Below are 21,703 nucleotides of genomic sequence, written 5' to 3' on the forward strand. Positions count from 1 at the left end.
TTGGAAGACGGCAAATAGGCTATTGTACATGTCCTTACTGCTCAGTGAATTTAAAAAGAATAATCTATCATCAATAGCTGGTTCACTGTTCATGCATTAGAGGTGAGTAGCCTAGAATAGAGTAACATTATTCGATCCCAGAAATTAAGGTTTCCAGCAGCATACAACAGAAATTATAGGCCAATATTAAAAAAATATATAACAACAGATATAATGGATATAGGCCTAATGTAACAAGTTGTTTTGTTATGTTTATTAGGCCTATTTCTTGCATTTTTTTTTGCATGTTTGTAAAGTTAACATGCCCCCCCCCCCCACACACACACACACACACACACACACACACACACACACACACACACACACACACACACACACACACACACACACACACACACACACACACCAAAAACTGTCCATGTAGCTATGTAAATTGTTATGTAGGCTAGAATTTTGTTCTTGTTGAATGATTCCAATACATTTGTGGGTATTGCCTATTCCTCAAACCTTCAGGTGCATTAATTATCAGGGGTTAAATAATATCATGGGTAATTTTGACAGATTATTGTTTTCATGTAATCATGTTGTTTATGATTGCCTTTTTCATTTTCCATAATCTGGTTTTATATTAAAGGCAGATAATGAACCAATAATATAGCACTTTACTTGTTGAAACAAACAATTTATGAGAATAATATGCCTCAAAATAACTAGGCTATTTGAACTTAGTTCAACGTTGCTTGACTTTTATTTTGACAGGTCAATGTTGCAAATGTTCCCACTGTTTCCTCAGTTCACAGTAAATGGAATTGCTGTTCAATCATCTGTGGACTCGGAAAGGTATCCAGGACTGTTTTTAAACGGGCTGAAATGGTAAGTCCGGAGCATTTAAATCTTCTATCTGAATATTTCAATCGGACATCTATGCAAGTGGAGCAAGCTCGTGGGTAGTGAAAGAGAACGTTGTCAGTAAAAATCAGGGCAGATGTTAGCTTACAACCCAACGCCATTTGCTCAGCTGACTAGCGTAGCCTACTAGCAAACGAAAAGCAGAAATCCCGTTGCTCGTAAAGCCCATGGAAGTCAGTGGGTGACTTGTTTTGGTGGGTGGAGTATTAATGAAATGTATGAAAACGATGATGCCCGCTAACTTATCACACATGCTTGGTGACACAGGGAAAAGACGGAACGTGATGTAAACATGATTGATGTGCAAAATGCCTCACAAGACAGGTCCGAGAAATGGTTACTTCTGGCTCCACTGACGGCTCGCAGTAAAGGGGGTGCTCAGTAGCCGTGTTTTGCATGCCAAGTACGATACAAGTAGGCCAACAGACCCTCTTATTCATCGAGTCAGTGTCTGATTGACATGAAGACTATGTGCAATATGCTGGCAACTTAGCCATCTGGCTGTATTTTATAACGGCCTTCTTCCAAATTATACGGTTGATCATGTCCCGACCATGTTCTTGTTCGTATAGCCGTAGCCTATTTGGCTGCGTTGATTAAGCTTAGGCTTCTATATCCGTTTTCTATGAAAAACATACGCTAAATGGTTTGCAGAGTTTCCTGGGAGGCCTGTTCGGTCCAGTGTGTGAAATTGATGTCATACTCAACGATGCCGAGACGAGGAAGACAGCGGAGCTCAAAAGTGAAGATGGCAAAGTGGAGAAGCACTATCTGTTTTATGATGGGGAGTCTGTTTCAGGAAAGGTAGGTGGACAGTGTGATATGGCTTAATGCACATTTTTACACACCCGGGCCAGTGCTTAACTCACGACAGGCTGGCTGCGTATCAGAACTCTAGAAATGAATGTGTCTAGTGTGTGATGAGAGAGATGCCAATGTTGTTTTGGTGTTGCATGGACACCTACATGTGCAATATGATTTTGTTATTGTTTTAAATGTGTTTGTATTTGGCAAACCCTTGTCATCTTGATTTCTAGGTAAATCTGAATGTGAAGCAGACAGGAAAGAGACTAGAGCATCAAGGAATCCGGATTGAGTTTGTGGGCCAGATTGGTGAGAAGTGTTTTTCTTCTATGAATTGATTAGAATGTATGTAGTGCTAGTTTTGAGTTTACTGTGCTGCTCCCACACGAATCAAATGTTTTCTTCTTCATCACAGTGATCTGCAGTCAGTGCTTCCGCCAGTCCTAGCTAAGCACTTTCCTCTAATTTGCAGTGGCAGTGGCAGGCTTAGCTTAGCAAGGCATGTGGCGGTCATGTGAATGTACAGAAATGCAGAAGAGCGCAGTAGCAGGCTAGTTCCAAACGAATAAACTTCTATTGTCCTTTAATAACACGCTCTTTGATGTAGCTCTATTAAATAATTGAATGAGGAGTGAATGAATGGTGGCGTTCTTTGCTAACTGATTTTTGGAAAATGGATTCATATTAAATGAAGACTGTTGGGGAATTTATTTTCAAGCATCTATTTTCAAGCTAAGAAATAGGTCCACTTGCTTACAATTTCACTCTGTGGTAAAGCCAGGGTAGTTACACATTTGTGGCATACTAACCTGTTGACCCTGAGTGAGTAGTAAACCTTCTAATAGAAGGGACTTGCAGCTTTACCCTGCGATCAAAACAAAGATGCATGCCTCTTCTATTACTAGAGTAACCACTTCCTCTGGGTTCACGTACCCAGGTTAGACACTAACCCTGCTTTGTGGAACACCCCCTTGTTTTCCTAATCCGACTGTTTTGACGCATGGAAACAAGCACTGACCGTAACATGTCTTGTGTGCAGAGCTCTTCAGCGATAAAAGCAACACGCATGAATTTCTATTCCTACTGTTTTTGAGTGTCAGGTAGACCCAAGCACTGACTGTAGAATCAATGTCTTGTGTGCAGAGCTCTTCAGTGATAAAAGCAACACGCATGAGTTTGTGAACCTTGTGAAGGAGCTGGCTCTGCCGGGAGAGCTGACCCAGAACCGTAGCTACGACTTCGAGTTCATGCAGGTGGAGAAACCCTACGAGTCCTACGTAGGAGCCAACGTCCGGCTGAGGTGGGGGACGAGTTACACTACATTACATTATATTACACTACATTACATTACATTGCACTACATTACATTACATGTGGGAGTCAACGTTAGGCTGAGGTCGAAAACGAGTTACATTACACTACAATACATTTCATGACACAACCACGATATTACATTACACATAGGAGCCAACATCAGACGGAGTTGGGGGATGAGTTGGTTCTCTCTCTCTCTCTCTCTCTCTCTCTCTCTCTCTCTCTCTCTCTCTCTCTCTCTCTCTCTCTCTCTCTCTCTCTCTCTCTCTCTCTCTCTCTCTCTCTCTCTCTCTCTCTCTCTCTCTCTCTCTCTCTCCTATTAAATGTATTATTTCATAGGAGTGTCAAATTGAGCTTCATAGTTGTCTGTAATTCTACATCCATGTGTTTAGTTGTATATCACCAGAAAAATTATGCAAGAAAACAAATTGCTGAGCAATTTCTTGAACCAGTATGAATATGCTCTTAATAGGAAAACAGTGGTCTAATTACATTATATATTGGTTTGTTTTTGTAACCAATATAGCCTAGTGATAGGCTGGCAATAGTTTGGGCTTGAAAAAGATTTTTTGACACAGATTTTTTCATCACAGTGAAATATTTACTGCAAAACTGATACACAATTTCTACTCTCGTGTGATGTGATGATCTTCAGTATTGCTTCATAAATTTCTGACGGGCATCAAGGATGTGGAGACTTAAGTATGCTACCATGTGACCTCTCCACGAGAATGGAATTGTTTTTAGCTCCTCAGCAACTTCTCAAGACGCAGCGAGACTGTCTGTGATGACACACGGATGAGTAGTACGGTACCATTTCCCCCCGAAACCTGACTGTGATACTTCTCCATAGATACTTCCTGAAAGTGACCATCGTGAGAAGACTGTCGGACCTGGTGAAGGAGTATGACCTTATAGTGCATCAGCTGGCCACGTACCCAGATGTCAACAACTCGATCAAGATGGAAGTGGGCATTGAGGACTGCCTGCACATAGAGTTCGAATACAACAAGTCCAAGTAAGCCAGGGGTGGGGAACCTTTTTCTTTCGATGGGGCACTTCTAATTCCTCCGAGGGCCGTAAAAGTCCTCCGAGGGCCGTATTATGAACACAAACTAGGATTTCCCCCTGCGTCTTAGACCTATATTGAAGGTAGCCACCTTTAACAGACATCATCTTTGAATATAACTTAATTGTATTGCAAATGTATTTTCTAAGTTTCCTTGACAAAATATGTCGTATGTCATGTGAAGCTGCATAACATTAAAACTATATCGGGGGCCGGATAAAACGGCCTCAAGCGCCGCAAAGGGCCTTCGAGACATAGGTTCCCCACCCCTGAAGTAAGCAATGAGCTGCCAGGGGGTGGGGTATTACAAGCCGCTAGTACAGTAGTAAAGTTATTTTAACCTTGAGCTAGTGGTAAATCATCTAATAGAAGAGCCGGGAATATTCATTTTCATTACTAACCTGACATCTGCCAGCTATCTATCAGCAGGTGTAGCACTTCCTATAGGCTAACTTAGCCAGGTTTATTAGATAGTAGTATCGAATCAGTATGACTTCACCTGAGGATCTATTAGGAGCCATTTTGTGAAGATGAAAATACAATTTTATTTCATTCAAATATTTCAGGTAAAGGCCTGAGGCCCTCACATTCAATTTGATGGCATCATTCTTCTAGTTTGACTTAATGTCCTCACAACTCAAGGTTTAGTTCTGGAACCTTTTCTGTCATTTTTTCTGATTTCATTTTCAGCCATGTTTTTTGGGTGGGTTACTGATCTAATTTTAGATTAGTACCACCACACATCTGCTGATCCGACACATTTCTGTGCTGTGCGCAGGTATCATTTAAAAGATGTCATCGTGGGCAAAATCTATTTCCTGCTGGTGAGGATCAAGATCCAACACATGGAGCTGCAGCTGATAAAGAAAGAAATGACTGGCATTGGTGAGATCTGGAAATATGACACCACCCAGCAAAGATCCTGTAGACATAAAATGTGCTACCTGAAGTGTTTTTCTCTGCCTGGATGGATAAATGGATGCATAGATGAATGAATGCACGAATGCGTGGATGGATGGATGGATGGATGGATGGATGGATGGATGGATGGATGGATGCCTGAAGGAAGGAAATATGCACATAAATATCATTTTTGAGAGAGTATATTACACAGGTGCTGTAAAAAAAGTACAAAGATATATCTGGTCTAGTTAACCCTTTGATGGTTATAAACCCTCTTCATTGGCATTACAGTACAGTTGTACTTATTCACAAATCTGAGGACCAAGAGCTCACATTTCTTATCTAAAAATGGCAATTGATTTTTGTCGTCTCAGGGATACCTCGGTGTTTCATTAGCTGGTCTTGTCACCATTTTGTAGTATACCTGTACAGTAGCCTACTCCCCCTGACACATTCCAAACTTGATATGAATGAATGTTTATTGCTCATCTCCCTCCCAGGCCCCAGTACGACCACCGAGACGGAGACCGTGGCCAAGTACGAGATCATGGACGGGGCACCAGTGAAGGGTAAGGCTGACCATTGCACCATTGCATCATGGGAATAGGCCTGGTGCAGCTCATTATTGGTTCTTAAATCGCTTTTCAATGTCATGAACAAATGTTATTGATTGGATAAAATGTGATGGATATTACAAATGAATGGAGTTCACCCCTCCCTATACTAAACGTTTCTCAATTCAATAGTGTGCGGTTAAGATAAGAGCAGGTTAGTAATCCTTCTGCCTTGCAACCTGCAGGAGAGTCCATTCCCATCCGGCTGTTCCTGGCCGGCTATGACCTCACCGCTACCATGAGGGACGTCAACAAGAAGTTCTCGGTGCGCTACTTCCTAAACCTGGTGCTGGTGGACGAGGAGGACCGGCGATACTTCAAACAGCAGGTGAATTCAACATTCAATTACACTTAGCTGACGCTTTTAATCCAACGTGACTCAGTTATTGGCAGGGTATTGGTCACAGTTCAGTACAGTATAGTACTTGCTCAAGGGTACTTCAGCCATGGAGTGTGGTAGGGAGTAAAGGGGTGGGATTCGAACCTGCAACCCTAATTTAAAGTCCATCTCCTTAACCTCAAGGCCACAGCTGGTCCAACTCACACAAACACTCACACAAAAGTCATGTGGGAAATACTTCAAACAACAGGTTGAATTAAACATGCACACAAAAGTCATGTGGGTGATGCTTCAAACAACAGGTGAAAACACAGACACAGTTTTCACAGGTCAAGTGAATACTACAGATGAAGTGCCACCGAAATATGTAAAATACAGGAGGTGCATCCGTGTCCTCCATTTCAATGGTCAAATGTGTAAGATTTCTGTTACCTTTTTCAAACTGGCTATACAACACGCATAGCTGTGATGACTTTTTTCATTCCATAATGTGCGAATAAAGATACATTTTGAAGCATGAATATCCCTGATTACTTAAAAGTAATTGAAGATTGCGCATGAAAATTGAGGTTGGAATGTAAACTTGAAATGTATAATTTAAACTGATGGTAGTAGTAAATATTAATTAAAAGGAACAAGTTTGTGAAACAACATGGAACGCTTGTTGTACACTTCTTAACGTGTGTGTGTGTGTGTGTGTGTGTGTGTGTGTGTGTGTGTGTGTGTGTGTGTGTGTGTGTGTGTGTGTGTGTGTTTCTCCTTTTTCTTTGTGAACAGGAAATTGTTTTGTGGAGGAAGGCCCCAGAGAAAATGCGGAAACGCAACTTCCACCAGCGATACGAGTCGCCTGAGCCGCGGACGACGGTTCCTGCAGAGCAGCCCGAGATGTGAGGGCGGCGGGGGTGGGACGGGGAGGAGGAGGAGGAGGAGCACAGAAGCTGTGGGTAGGGGCACGCTTATCAGCCCAAAGCAGGGGCCTAAGAAGGTGTTTCAAGAGTAAACCAGGTTAAGAGGTAAATCATCTATCATCTGGAGTCCTCATTTTCTTAAGGCTCCAGGCTCTTCTATTTTCTTAAGAAAACGAGGACTCCAGGCTCTTCTATTAGATGATTTACCTCTTAACTTAACCTGGTTTACTCCTGAACCAGCTTCTTAGTATACCCCTCAGGTCATCAGACTTGACCTCTGCTGTGACCCACACCTCCTAACCAGGCTCTCTCTCCACTCCCACATGCTCCAATCTCACTCACGTGTGGCGATGGATGTGCTCCCTTCTTGCTTGACCAGGCTGTGTTCACCTTACCGTCCACTGTAAGCGGTCTTGTCATTAAGCATTAGGGACCTGTCTTTTGTTTTCTTGACATCATGCACACACACAAGACACACCCTTACCAATACTCTTAAAACACTGGATCAAACAACAAAAAAAGAGAAACTTACCATTCATTGCAAAAATTCATCGCATCTTCTTTCTTTTCTTTTGGAAATACACTGTGTTCCTTTATGTAAAATTGAAAAGTAAAACGTATACTCTAATTGAAAGGATTTTCCCCTGAAGGTGGGATATGAAATTCACAGCCGCTACACTTAATAGCAGAGAGCCAAAACGATGCATGTGATTGGTTGAATCCAGTTAGACGGAACGGTTTGTCACTCTTGAACCCTTTTTCAAGGTTTCAAAACAGGCATACTTTTTGTTTAAAGAGGTGCCATGCTTGGAATTTCCTGCAAGCTGTATAAGATTTATATCTCGTAAATAATATTTAGTGTCTAATTTGTATGCCATTTTGTTTGTTTTTTACTCCCCCTCACAGAAAAAAACTGTTACAGATTGTGTGGAATTTACAAAGATTATATATATATATACATTTGAGGATACTGTATGCCTTTGCAAGAGAAGATACAGATTTAAAAAGCAATGTAGCTGTTTTGTCATAGCCCTCTTATTGTGACAAGTTGAATCTGTCTGAAGTGAACGGTTGAGCTCCATTTCAGTTTTTTTTTTTTCTTGCTCAGCTTGTGCTTTTGCAGGTATTGCAATTACGTTATGTCAAACTTGCAAGCATTAATGAAGGATGAATTCAAATTCAAAGTCGAAGAAGGTATTCCACTGAGAAGCGTTTACTTTCACCGAGGCTACACTAGTTGTCCTGTCTCAACCTGGTTGCTCACTGTTCATTTCTGAACACCATAGGCAGGCTTACACGGATAACCTAGTTTTAGTCACACTGTATGTAAGTGCCTGTACGGTATGGTAATGATGACGAAACTCTAATGCCAAATATGGCTTCACCCCCACCCCCCCTCTTGCATGTCAGCCCTTCTTTTTACTCTGTGTACTGTGTCTGATTTCCTGAGTTTGTGGACCCTAAAGAAAATTGTAAATATGTAGCTTTGAGCTATTTATCCATCTGTCAGAATAAAATTACAGATTTATACTCATACACTGTATGTGGTGTTCTTTTAGGTTGAGCATGAGCGTGCATTCACATGTATATTGTGCTTGACAGCATGAGTAACAGGTGTCAAGCACTGGAGTTTTAATTACATGGTTTTGAAGCAATTGCTTTTGTATTCCAATGTACACAATATTTGCTGATATTCTGATCCTACTATATAGCTCTGTATTTCCTTTCATTTTAATTTATTTTTGTGACCTTGATTAAAAAAAAAACTGTATTTTTTATATAGTTTCACACTCAGTTTTGCATGTATTTTATCAACTATGAAAGTATTGGGCCACAGCAGCGGGTGCTTTTGCATAGCAAGGATGATTCTCATGACAGTCGTTCTAAGGATATAGAATGTTCTTCATTCTGATCCTTTGGTCCATGGTAGAAACACCGCCATTGCCTTTTCCATCCGCTTGGTGGCATCACATCTCTACTTGCAGTGCTAAGTCTGACTACACTTTGATACAATAGAAGTCAGACGTGCAAAAGAGAGCGTCTTTTTAGTTGGCCAAACTAATCGGATCGTGAATTCTGTTCATTGTCTATTGGACGATGGTGCAGTTGAACAGTAAGTACAGGCCATTTCAGAATAAATGCCCAACATTGACATCCACCACTAGCCGGTTTGGCTAACAGGGAAAGGGGTCCTTCAAGAAGTAAACATGTCTCCATGTGGGCATCGACATACATGCCGTAAATGGGAGCTGTATGTTTTGTTCTACTAAAAACGCGAGTTTCATGCGGTCAGTAAAAGACTCCTGGCAATAATATGCAAGTTTCATAGGATCAGGTTCAGCACTTTTTTAATGACCACATCAAACGCGCAGCAAAACAGTCAGGCACATATGCATGGACCTGAATATGTAGGGGTCCTTTGGCACGTTGTTACAGGAGGGAGTCTACCGTGCTGTAATGTTGACTTGACCGTCCATCGTCCTCTACATGGACATGTAATCTTGTCCCCGTCCCTCACAAGCAAGATAACTGTTCAAAATGCCTGAATTATTACTGGAATAGTAGGTCACTTTTATAAATTAAGGAATTTCAGGATGTCGCTCAATCGTTGTATGCTAGCACTTTCTCGCGTGCCTGTCCAGCACAGACTCACGTTACGAGTAGTCCCCACAACTACATGTGTTCAGAAATTGACTGTCCCTGTACGGTCACGAGAAAATGGATTTTGTGGAATATTCCAAGGACGAAGTGTTTCATCGGGTAACTCGTCCCGTCCACCAGATACCTCTTTATTTGTGCCAGTCAGTCCCAGAACTGAATCGGCTGAAGTTGGGGCAGTGGGGCTTGAACTGTCACAGCCCCTTGATAAAGGTAACCCATCTAAACATGACAAGAAGTGATGTTTGTAATTATTTCTTTCATACCTGTCATTTATTTCCTTCAACCTGTCATTTATTTCATCTCAACATTGCTGAGCGATGAATGTTTTGTGTGTGTTTGTGGAAATTGTTAGTTTTTATGCTCAACTGTTGAAATGTATCGACAGGTGAACTTTTAAAGGTTCTGAATAAGTTCTACAAAAGAAAAGAGATGCAGAAACTTGCGGCTGATCAGGGTTTGGATGGTGAGTTTGTGGACTGCTAAGTTGCTACACTTTCGGTTTCGTTTCTTCTGTTGTGATTCTGATTTCCTCAGTGATGCTCTCAGTCTCAAGTGACCTATATCCTTTCATTCTGCAGCCAGACTCTTCCATCAGGCCTTCATCAGTTTTAGGAAGCACGTACTGGAGAACAATGCACTGAGTGCAGACCTGCATATTGTTCTGCACGACATCTGCTGTGGCGCAGGTGAGTGTGTGTAGCAGTGCTCTTTTCTCATGCCAGCCAGGTGTTTAGGTGATGATAGGGCACTTTTGAGTCATGTGTCTGGCCATGACACTATAGCATTGTTGTTTAGACTGACATCATACCATTTCTTTTTATTAATGATGCACGATGTGAAAAATTTCAGCCGATAATTACCTGCTTCTCAGGGCCGATACCGATACCCGATATGTTCACATTTTCATATATATAATATATTGATATAATCTACTCCTCAGCGGTGAAGAGCATCTTAACAGGGTCCTGGTACGGAAATGCCACACTGCGTGAACCGAAAAAACTACAAAGAATAGTGCACACTGCTGAGCGCAGTATTGGTCAATCTCTGCCAGCCATGAAAGCCATCGATACGAAGATAGTATTATCTTGGGGCCCATGCGATTCTCAAAGACCAATCACACCCAGGATATGGACTATTCAAAAAATTGAGATCTGGAAGGTGACTGTGCTGTCATAGAGCAATAACAGAGAGACTACTCGGCTAGAACGCAGTTCCCAGGTTTTCATTAAATTAACCGATATTTTCATCGGGAAAACATTATATCGGTCCGATATCAAAAAAAGGCCATATCGGCCGATATTTTAGTGGACCGATATATATTGTGCATCTCTACTTTTTATCTTGGATCAGCAGCAGACAACTTTTTTTCAACCATTCCATCAGAAAATGACTAGCCAATTATGATGTTGCCCAACAACATTGCTCAAAAAGTAGCCCTGTGTATCATTACCTCTAGAGACATCTGTGCCGCTCGCGTCCAATAGAGACCCAAACATTACGTTCCATCTGAAATTAAGAGGTCATGTTACTTTATCAGTGTTAATGACGTGCCAATCATGGTGATGTTTAAAGCAAAAGTCACACAAGCAATGTGTTAAAGCTATACTATATTGTCTGACCACGATAAAGCCTTGCTTACATTTAAGCTTGCTACAGACTCCTCCTGCAAGGGGACGTTTCAGCTCTGAAGAGGGGGGCGTGGTGGCTGTTTGGGTACGTGATCTGCTGCCACCCCCCGTTGACAGTACATCTCCTGTAGTTGCAGGAGTCTAAACCAGGCTTTACTGTAAAATACTTCCACCCTCTCTTGCATACAGTTGGTCTGTTCACCAGCTGTTTTTGTAGTAGATAATATCCTAAATGCTCCCTTTTTGTTGGAACAGTTTTGTACAATTTTCTTATGTGTGATGAACTTTATATCTGATTTTTTTGTGCAGGCCACGTGGATGATGTGTACCCGTACTTCATGAGGCATGCGAAGCAGATATTTCCCATGTTGGACTGTATGGAAGACTTGCGCAAGATTAGTGATCTGCGTGTTCCCGCCAACTGGTATGTGTGGTAACTTATATATTTATTATTTTAAATTATTTTGGATGCATCAAAGGTTTCCCGCACAAATATATACTAGTAGAGCCTTTTCTGATAATGTACTACAGTTATTGATTGATGAGCTTTTCCTTAATTGTCATGTGTTTCTTTAAAGGTACCCAGAAGCGAGAGCTATTCAGAGGAAGTTGATCTTTCACGCCGGACCAACAAACAGCGGGAAGACCTATCATGCCATCCAGCGATACTTGAAAGCCAAGTCAGGTGTCTACTGTGGACCCTTAAAATTGCTCGCACATGAGATATTTGAGAAGAGCAATGAAGCGGTATGTGTTATGTTGTGTACGGTTTGCATCTCTCTCTGTTATTAGACATTTGAAGTCTTGGCAGATACACTAGTAACAGGTGTGCACCAACTGGTCTTTGCCAAGCCTGGTCTTGACTGCTAAACTGGTCTTTGCCAAGCTTGGCCTTAACTACTTGCTAAACTGGTCTTTGTTACCATTCTGCATGTTGTGTTGATGATGGTGGTGATGCCACTGATGATGACTCATTTCAAAATGCAATTATTAACCAGTAAAATGATGTATACGGGTCAATGACCCTACTAACACATGTCAGGGTTGTGCAACCAGAACTCATACCACTATTGGCTCCATGCCACTGTATGGATTTTTTTTAAATGGATTATCTAAGAAGCATACTCATTGCAGTACATTAATTACCAATCACCAGCTAATTCATGGGCATTAGCTGTGGTTGTACCACCTGACGTCTGAGCCCACATCATTGACACACACTCACACACTACATAGAAAACAGGTGATGAGGTACATCATTTTTCATCAGACGGTCACCATGGTGACCCAGTTGTGTGTATGTGTCTGTGTCTGTGTTTGCAGGGTGTGCTTTGTGACCTGGTGACGGGGGAGGAGCGCACCTTTGTAGACCCTGAAGGCCGGCAGTCGGGCCATGTGGCGTGCACCATTGAAATGTGCAGCGTCAACACTCCCTGTAAGTACTCATGCCTTTCAGCGCTTTCTCTAGGTGTATGTATTTATACCCCTTAATCAAGTGTTTACTGCAGGGCTTAACACTAACACACGCCAGGTAGCCAAATGCGGGTGAAAGTCGGCGTTGGCTAGTAGATACCGAAGGTTCACTAGCCATTCTGGCGGGTCCGTCACTATTCTAAATGATGAGGCACCGCATTTTGTAGTTTTTTTCCCTCGGACCGTCTTTGCTACAAACGCAATGCAATGTGATTTCACGAGCCTACAATACCCATGAAGCACCTGTGTCACGTGTCACCTGTGTCTCAAGCACGAGAGGAATCTGATAGAGCTAGTCTTGCGAATATGAGTGGCAGCAGCGAGCTGCCTACCGGCACATCAGCGCGCGTTTGGAAATGTCACTGAAAACCTTCACGTGAAAATAAAGTAGCGAAGTTCCTCTCAACTGACCTGTTTTGGGATCTGTCATTGGTACAATGCATAGTAGTAGTGGACATTAAAATGACCAAGGCGAGAGGAGAACACCTCAGTCTTGTGAAAGTATTGAGACTAATTAGCGCAGTGATAAGACAAGGACACATGCGGCATTAATAATGTTCGTTTTAAATCATTTTCTGATTTGCCTGTATGTCTTCATACCTTAATATTCCTCCATGTTTCTTGTGCCGTTGTTCCCGACTGTCAAACGGGGCTTAAACAACGCGCAGTAGTAGCCTTCACAAAATCATGTCCCATGTCCCTTCGCATGTGCCCATCTTGCCTTGCGTCCGTTTATATTTCAAACAACTCAATATTAAACGGAATGAAAGGAAGTCGTAGCTCCTTCTGTAGGCCTAGTTACCGGCCGCATATGTGTGTGCCTTCTATTAGATAGCCTACTTTTATGAGAAAATATTCCAGAAGAGGTGTTATTCCACATCCATGACCGAGGACATGCGAAGCTTGGCAATGACTTTGCACTATCTACTTTGCGCATCGAAAGTGCCCTTCAGATCAAAGACGGAAATATTTTGCTCTCATGTAGCTTACATTTGTGCCCTTCCACAACACGGTGCTTGGTGTTTCTGCACGGCTATGCCATTCCTCAGATAAGTTAATCTGTTCTTATAGCATGCATGCATGCATGGACCAGTTAACAACAATTCTAGTTATTAGGCCCTATATTCTATTCTATTCTATTCTATTCTATTCTATTCTATTCTATGATATTATATTATATTCTATTATGTTATATTATATTATATTATATTATATTATATTATATTATATTATATTATATTATATTATATCATATTATATTATATTATGTTATATTATATTATGTAAGGGTTAACGTTCGGCGAGAAGGTCGCTACCGTGGAATAGCAGCACGACAGAGAGAATCTTTAGACCCCGACGCGGAGCGGAGGGGTCTTGTTCTCTCTGAAGTGCTGCTATTCCACAAAGCGACCGACTCGCCGAAAGTTAACCCGCTTATTAAATGGATATACTTAAATGATTCACACATGGCGGGGACATTTCTTTAGGCCTATTTAATGTGAGGTCTAGCCTAAGATTGTTGCTGCGCAAAACAAAACAGTGCCGTTGTGGAACACCGCTAACAGCTAGGTAGCCAGGACAACAGGTGTTGTCTATCACAGCAGTGAAAAGTCTTGTTGCCATTGACAGCGGTCTGTTATAGACCAACCCGTCCGTTATCGAAAAATAACAGACGTGCGAACGTTGGGGAGCCCCGTTGAAATGAATGGAGCATTCGACCGATGACGTCACAACCATATAATAAGTTATATTATTCTACATTACATTATTACAGCCTATTATATAATTCATTAAAGCTGCTATGATGGTTAAGAAAATTATGGCTAGTGAAAAGGCCCAATGGCTAGTGAGTCAGGAAAACCACTAGCCAAAATGGCTGGTAAGCGAAAAAGTTAGTGTAAAGCACTGGTTTCTTGGTCCATTTTATTATTTTAATAGTGTGGGGGGTGTTGGCAGGCTTATGATGAGGTCAAGGGGGCATTGGGAGGCTTATGGTGAGGTTCAGGGGGCATTTATTCAGAAAAGGTAGAGAACCACTGCCTTAAACCTTTCAACATTGTGGTCATTGTGTTTTGAAAGTTTTGAAGGTTCTGGTGGTATGAATACTTTTCCAGCCCACTTTACTGTATTGTCAGGTGATGCATACTGTAGTAGAATTTTTTTCTTACGTGTACATCTGTAAATGTGTTTTGCAGATGAAGTAGCGGTGATTGATGAAATCCAGATGATCAGAGATCCCAGTAGAGGATGGGCCTGGACCAGAGCTCTCTTGGGTACGCTTGGAGACTTATCAGATTCCTTCTTTAAAAAAATAGTAACAATCGGATGGAGAGGAACCTGATTTTGGACATGTATCCCTAAATAGCCTAGTTTCACCTGTAGATCACGGTGGACTGATTGTATACGGTCAATGTTGTTCAGTAAATTTAAAAGATCATGTTATTGTTGGTCTGCTCAGGGTTGTGTGCTGAAGAGATCCATGTTTGTGGAGAGCCTGCAGCCATCGAATTCATCAAGGAGCTCATGTACACAACTGGGGAGGAGGTGGAGGTAAACCACAGTGATATATTATATTAACCGAACGGGTATGCAATTGTATTATTTAGTGATGTTCTAATGGAAGAAATAATGGCTTTCCCAATGCTCTTGATGATGCAGCAAGGTCTCCCTTCAGTTCGAATTCAAATATTGATGTTTAACCGTCGTCCAGGTTAACCACTATAAAAGGCTGACGCCATTCTCCATCCTGAATCACGCGGTGGAGTCTCTGGACAACCTGAAGCCGGGAGACTGCATCGTGTGCTTCAGCAAGAACGACATCTACTCCATCAGCCGTCAGATAGAGCTGAAGGGCCAGGAGTGTGCCGTCATCTACGGGAGCCTGCCGCCCGGTCAGTAAACCATCCACTCACACACAGGGTCGGATTAATGCACAGGCTAGATATGGCTGCGGCCCAGGGGCCCCCACATGCCAGGAGGGCCTTGATTGGCCAAAAGTGAAAAAATACAGAATTGTGACAAGATGCAATATTGAAAAAAATATCTGATGTGTACGGTACAGTTGGCAGACATGTTATCCTTAACTCCTGGCTAGTAATTATGACACTGACTATGTAAATTTGTTCTGAAATTTGGGAGGGTTCCTACAGCAGCCTTTAGCCTAGGGGCACCAGGCCGTCCTAATCCGGCCCTGCCCACCCCCCTACCCCCTCAGCAACATTCACACCACTTCATTACACAGACACTTTGAAATGGCTCTAAGGGGTTAAGGCATTCAACTTCAATTATAACAACATCTACATCTCCTGCTGCCATATCACAGATGCTCTCAAATGGCTTCAAGTGGCTACAGCAATGAGATTATTATTTAATAATAATTTAATAATAACGATTGTTACGTAAGAGAACATTATAGAATGTTATTTCTAAATTCGGAACTCTGGACAAGTGTAAACAAATATATCATCATTTTCTGGTTATAGTGGCTACAGAGTTTTTAAAGCAATGTTCAGCAGATCAAGGAATATTTTTACATGTACAGTAATACAAAGTTTCATTACCGCTTTTTGTGGAGGTGGTGAGCTAGCTATACTACTTTCCGAGTTTTTCATGGTCTTTGTCTGTGTTACTTTCTTCCAGGTACAAAGTTAGCTCAAGCCAAGAAGTTCAATGACCCAGAGGATCCCTGTAAAATCCTGGTTGCTACGGACGCCATTGGCATGGGATTAAATCTGTGAGTATTGCTTATTTATGGGCGCATCATGCATTAGTGCACTGCGCCACAGCACACCCCTGTGTGTGCTTGTTTTCTTATCCATTTTCTGCTGCTGGTTAGGGGTGGGTATTGGCAAAGGCTTCACGATTCAGTGCACATCACGATACACATGCCACGATGCGATTCTATTCACGATCCATTGCGATTTATGTTCTATTGCGAGGCATTGCGATATGTACTTAAGTAAATGTGTAAATATACAGCTTATTTGTCTTTTGCTGTGTAGCATTCACAAGTCAATTTATTTTACTTAAGCATTTTATCATCTGGGAGAGAGCTTCCATTACAACAGAAATATTGTCTAGTCTCTACTGAACAAAATAAACCAGCGGCAGATTTAATTTTCATGATTATTAAATAATCGATTGTCATATTGTGAAAATTAGTATGCCGATACTTTGTCATGAATCGATGCAGTATATCTTGAAAATGAATATCGCAATGCATTGTCATTGTCATGACGTTTTTTTTTGCACACCCCTACTGCTCGTCCACAGGAGCATCAGGCGCATCATCTTCAACTCGCTGGTGAAGCCGGTGGTGAACGAGAAGGGCGAGAAGGAGATGGACACCATCTCCACGTCCTCAGCGCTGCAGATTGCAGGCCGCGCCGGACGCTACAGCTCCATCTTCAAGGAGGGAGAGGTGACCACCATGCACAGAGACGACCTGCCCATCCTCAAAGACATCCTCAGCCGCAACGTCGACCCCATAGAGGTGTGTGTGTGTGTGTGTGTCTCATTCATAGATGTTTGTAGTAAATTTTGATTTAAGTTTATTAATGTTGAGACGACCTGCCCATCCTCAAAGACATCCTCAGCCGCAACGTCGACCCCATAGAGGTGTGTGTGTGTGTGCATGTGTCTCATATTCAGCTTCTATTATCTATATATCAGCCTCTATTCAGCTTGTGTGTGTGTGTGTGTGTGTGTGTGTGTGTGTGTGTACTCATATTCATGGATGTTTGCTGTAACTTAAGATTTTATTTTCTTATTGTGTGTACACTGAAGTGTTCTGGTAGTACTGTATACATTTCACTATAGCACATGAGGAGTTTTTCCTCACACTTGCATGTTCTGTCTGAGTCCATCATGGTTGATTTTAAGGCCTTTGCTTCTTTTATTCTCCTGGCTGTGTAGACGGCAGGCCTGCATCCCACTGCGGAGCAGATTGAGATGTTTGCATATCACCTCCCAGATGCTTCTCTCTCCAACCTGATTGTAAGTCACACCAGTTATATTATACAATTCCATCAGTGGGAAAGCGTTTTGCTATTGTGAACCGAGTAGTAGTACTCTTACAGATGTATTTACAACTCTATTAGTATGATATTACAAAGCTGAAACAATGTGATATCATACCACTAGTGTTATAATTACATCTGTAAAAGTACTTATACTTATACTTTACACAACTCTGATTGTGAAGTCTGTCTATGTCTTCCTACCATTCGAACATACTGCACTGCACTGTACTGTACTATACTATAAGTAGCATTGTTGATTGAATGTACCTCATGGCATGTATCTCCCTCCGAAGATGAAATAGATGAAATTTAGCAACTATGCTAAACTGTAGCATATTGATGGGTTTCTCGTACTGTTGTTGCAATTAATATGCATTCTCATATTCAAATAAATTAAACTAAATTACATCTTCTATCCTAGGATATATTTGTAAGCTTTTCCCAAGTGGACGGCCTGTATTTTGTCTGCAACATCGACGACTTCAAGTTTCTAGCCGACATGATCCAGCACATTCCGCTAAACCTGCGCGTTCGCTACGTCTTCTGCACCGCGCCCATCAACAAGAAGCAACCCTTCCTCTGCACGTCCTTCCTCAAGGTACACACACACCTACGCACACACACACCTACATAGCGCACACGCACACGCACACACACACACACACACACACACACACACACACACACACACACACACACACACACACACACACCTTCCTCTGCACATCCTTCTTCAAGGTACACACACACCTACACACACAAACACCTACACACACACACACACACACCTACGCACACAAACACCTACACACACACACACCTACGCACACACACACACCTACACACACACCTACATAGACGCACACGCACATGCACACACACACACACAAGAAGCAACCTTTCCTCTGCACATCCTTCCTCAAAGTGCACACGTGCGCGCACACACACACCTTCCTCTGCACATCCTTCTTCAAGGTATCCAGTGTATTACTTACCCACACACACGCACAGCGAGCTCCGCTTCATAATCAGTATAAAAATGGGTTAATGTGTATCTCCATGGTTATGTAAATCTTAGAGATGTAAAGTAGTTCTAGAATTCTGGTCTTCTGGTCTTGAGAATAAAAGTGTGCTGTAGCGTCAATTTTCTTAAATTAGCTACATGCCGTCATCCAGTACATGTTAATAAACTGCTTTGGCCATTGTTAAAAGTAAAGGCCCAGAGGTGCGTCATGGATTAAAGTACATGTGACGTCCACTACCTCCGAAATGCAGCTTAATGAAGACCCAGTTAGTCAGACCTACTATACCTGCACTATCATCAACTGAATGACGACCCAGTTAGTCACTCGTTCTATCGTCTTGAGTTTCCTCATTTCCTGCTCCTCTAGCCATTAGAGATATGACTTTATGGCTGTCTGGGGGTCACTGAGGACTTAACTACGCAAAGAGTGGGTGGTGATTACTCTCTCCCTCTCTCTCCCTCTCTCTCTCTCACTCTCTCTCTTTCTTTCTTTCTCTCCCTAGTTCGCCAGGCAGTTTAGTCGTGACGAGCCGTTGACCTTTGACTGGGTGTGTCGCCACGTGAGCTGGCCGCTGGCGATGCCCAAAAACATCAAGGACCTGGTGCACCTGGAGGCCGTGCACGACGTCCTGGACCTCTACCTGTGGCTCAGGTAGGCGAGGGGTTGTGTGTGCGGGCGATGCATGCATGCGTGATTCATGAGTACATTTTTAAACATACAGACATCCTGTGCCTCAGAACGCCAAATCCAGCCAGGCAGGACTTATAATTTTGTAGTAATATTTTTGAGGAATGCAAAAGTATTATTGACTGCTTGTGTTATGCTATTGGCCATGTGGATCTCCACAATGCGTTTCAGTCCTTGAGCTCATTTTGAAGGGCCAGAGCTTCATGAGTCCTCACATGAGTTTCTTTTCGTTTTATGATTTTTAGCACCTGTTCTTCTGGTGTTTTGTCCACACACCATCTAAGCTTACTGCCTCATAGACAGCAATTTTGTCCAGAATGTTCAGAACCCCATGTGGTAACATCTGCTCTGGTGTGAGGTGCTGTTCACACGTATCCGGATGTTTTTTTATCCTGTTTCCTATCCTTTTCCTTAAAGGGACACTGTGTGAGATTTTTAGTTGTTTATTTCCAGAATTCAAGCTGCCCATTCACTAATGTTACCTTTTTCATGAATACTTAACACTAAGGTCAAATTCTAAGTATTCATTATGACTGGAAAAATGGCACTTTTCATACATGAAAAGGGGGATCTTCTCCATGGTCCGCCATTTGGAATTTCCAAAAATATATTTTTTTAGCTGCAAAAATGACTTCTACTTGGACCACACACTAGAAAATATTTGTTTATTACTTAGTAAACTTTCATGTAAAGATCAAATTTGGCAATAGGCAGCCCAGTTTCAATGAGCAGCATAGTTGCAGTACCTTTTTTGACCATTTCCTGCACAGTGTACCTTTAACGCAACACATGGATAAAAATAAAAACATTGTAACATGTGCGTTTTAGCCTCCTAAATTGGATATTTCTTAAGCCAGAGTTTTGATCTGCGGATTTTAAAACTGTCTGTGTAAACGGTGAAAACAATGCGTTTTCAAAAAGATTCATATGCGTGTAAACCGCTTCTCAGTCCCATGCTGTTGGAATACCTGTTCTTGTCTTACCCACCCACCAGCTACCGCTTCATGGACATGTTCCCGGACGCCAACCTGGTGCGTGAGATCCAGAAAGAGCTGGACGTCATCATCCAGGAGGGGGTGCGCAGCATCACCCGCCTCATACGCGCCTCCGACGCCCACGCCGTGGGGGGCACAGCCATGTCAAAGGCCAACACTGCGACCGGCTCCAGGGCACCCCGCGGAGCCAAGGCCCTGGGCCAGAGAGGAGGTACCGTGCCTGGGTTTGGGGGCGGCAATAGCTCCCTGGGCTCCAAGCTGGTTCAGGACGGACTGCTGACTCCACAGCTCTTAGAACAGCTGCAGAGGGAGTGGGCTACCAAGCTGAACAGAGACGAAGGGGGAGGAGGAGGAGGAGGAGGGGGAGGGGGGCCTGGTAAGGCTGGAGGCAAAAGCAAAACGCAAAGCAAAACAACTGTGAAGAAGAAGAAGAAATGATGTGATTGTCAGAGCTGACTTTCTGGTGAACAATTAAAAGTTGGAGGAGACCTCCAAATGTGAACACTTCTGCAAGTATGAAGAAGATGGGCGGGGCGGGCGAGAGGACTTTGGCTGTAAAGACTTGTCAGAGGTCACATGCTTCTGTTGAACACTTTGTATATGTGTGGGCAGTATGATGCTTTATATATGTGTGTGAATGTATGTATGTATGTGTATGTATGTGTATATCTAAGGGAATGCCTCTAATATTTTTAGAGGCATTGGTAAGATGCTATGGTATTAAGTCCATACACAAAATAAATGACCATACAGGATCATGCGAGACGAAGAAGAAATGATTTCCATGGCATATGGAGTGGGCATATGTTTTAACATCTGAGCTTAAAAAGAGAGTATTTTCTCTTAAGATGTTCCCTCCAGGGAAGACAAAGGTTTTATAACGGGGACAGTTGTTCTGGGCCCAGGGACCGAGGGGGGCCCAGAAGTAGGTTCTCATTACATTGTATGTATTGGGTGGGGAGGCCCTTTTACATGACTTTGTCCTGGGTCCAGCCAAAGCTGTCAGCGGCCATGGTTCCCACCATGGGCCATGTCAAAAGCACTAAACCACTCCAATATCCACTGTGAAGCAAGACATGACATGCAGGTCAGATTGACAAGTTAGAGACTTGGCAGTAACACTTTACTTGATGCCGGCATCATACTTATGAAATAACAGTGTCATAACATTGTCATAATGCAGTCATGTCAATGTCATAAACATTTTATGACTATGTCAATAGCGAAATTCGATTATGGTAAAGACAGGCCTAACAATGTCAACTTTTCATGACCATAAAACGTTTATGACATTGGCATTATGTTAATTACTCATCATGTCATTACTCATAATAGTGTCATGACATTGT

General features: G+C 42.4%; 2 protein-coding genes across 2 annotated transcripts; both read left to right on the forward strand.

Annotated features, from left to right (window-relative positions):
• Positions 1-368: 368 nt before the first annotated feature.
• On the forward strand, positions 369-8,395 carry vps26a (VPS26, retromer complex component A). Its single transcript, XM_063191651.1, has 9 exons — positions 369-873; positions 1,564-1,713; positions 1,947-2,022; positions 2,857-3,013; positions 3,881-4,045; positions 4,875-4,981; positions 5,500-5,568; positions 5,799-5,941; positions 6,731-8,395. The coding sequence occupies exons 1-9, from the start codon at positions 871-873 to the stop codon at positions 6,842-6,844; spliced, it is 984 nt and encodes a 327-aa protein (XP_063047721.1). The 5' UTR covers positions 369-870; the 3' UTR covers positions 6,845-8,395.
• Positions 8,396-9,168: 773 nt separating this feature from the next.
• supv3l1 (SUV3-like helicase) lies at positions 9,169-21,110 on the forward strand. The gene is made up of 15 exons (XM_063191650.1): positions 9,169-9,732; positions 9,908-9,985; positions 10,101-10,208; positions 11,463-11,577; positions 11,732-11,900; positions 12,477-12,588; positions 14,822-14,899; positions 15,085-15,176; positions 15,337-15,517; positions 16,266-16,359; positions 16,899-17,118; positions 17,541-17,621; positions 18,069-18,245; positions 19,175-19,323; positions 20,354-21,110. Exons 1-15 carry the CDS (start codon positions 9,456-9,458, stop codon positions 20,790-20,792), a joined length of 2,370 nt encoding a protein of 789 aa, XP_063047720.1. The 5' UTR covers positions 9,169-9,455; the 3' UTR covers positions 20,793-21,110.
• Positions 21,111-21,703: the final 593 nt, after the last annotated feature.

This window comes from Engraulis encrasicolus, chromosome 24 (assembly GCF_034702125.1).
Source record: "Engraulis encrasicolus isolate BLACKSEA-1 chromosome 24, IST_EnEncr_1.0, whole genome shotgun sequence".
Classification (NCBI taxonomy): Eukaryota; Metazoa; Chordata; class Actinopteri; order Clupeiformes; family Engraulidae; genus Engraulis; species Engraulis encrasicolus.

What these genes read in the sequence shown, in the direction of transcription:
- vps26a (XM_063191651.1), top strand. An exon ending in TGAGTTTGTGGGCCAGATTG is followed by an intron (nt 2,023 to 2,856) that starts GTGAGAAGTGTT and finishes TCTTGTGTGCAG; the next exon opens with AGCTCTTCAGTGATAAAAGC. An exon ending in TTCGAATACAACAAGTCCAA is followed by an intron (nt 4,046 to 4,874) that starts GTAAGCCAGGGG and finishes TGCTGTGCGCAG; the next exon opens with GTATCATTTAAAAGATGTCA.
- supv3l1 (XM_063191650.1), top strand. Translation starts at nt 9,456, where the DNA reads ATGTCGCTCAATCGTTGTATGCTAGCACTTTCTCGCGTGCCTGTCCAG. An exon ending in GTGCAGCGTCAACACTCCCT is followed by an intron (nt 12,589 to 14,821) that starts GTAAGTACTCAT and finishes TGTGTTTTGCAG; the next exon opens with ATGAAGTAGCGGTGATTGAT. An exon ending in GCAACGTCGACCCCATAGAG is followed by an intron (nt 17,119 to 17,540) that starts GTGTGTGTGTGT and finishes CTGGCTGTGTAG; the next exon opens with ACGGCAGGCCTGCATCCCAC.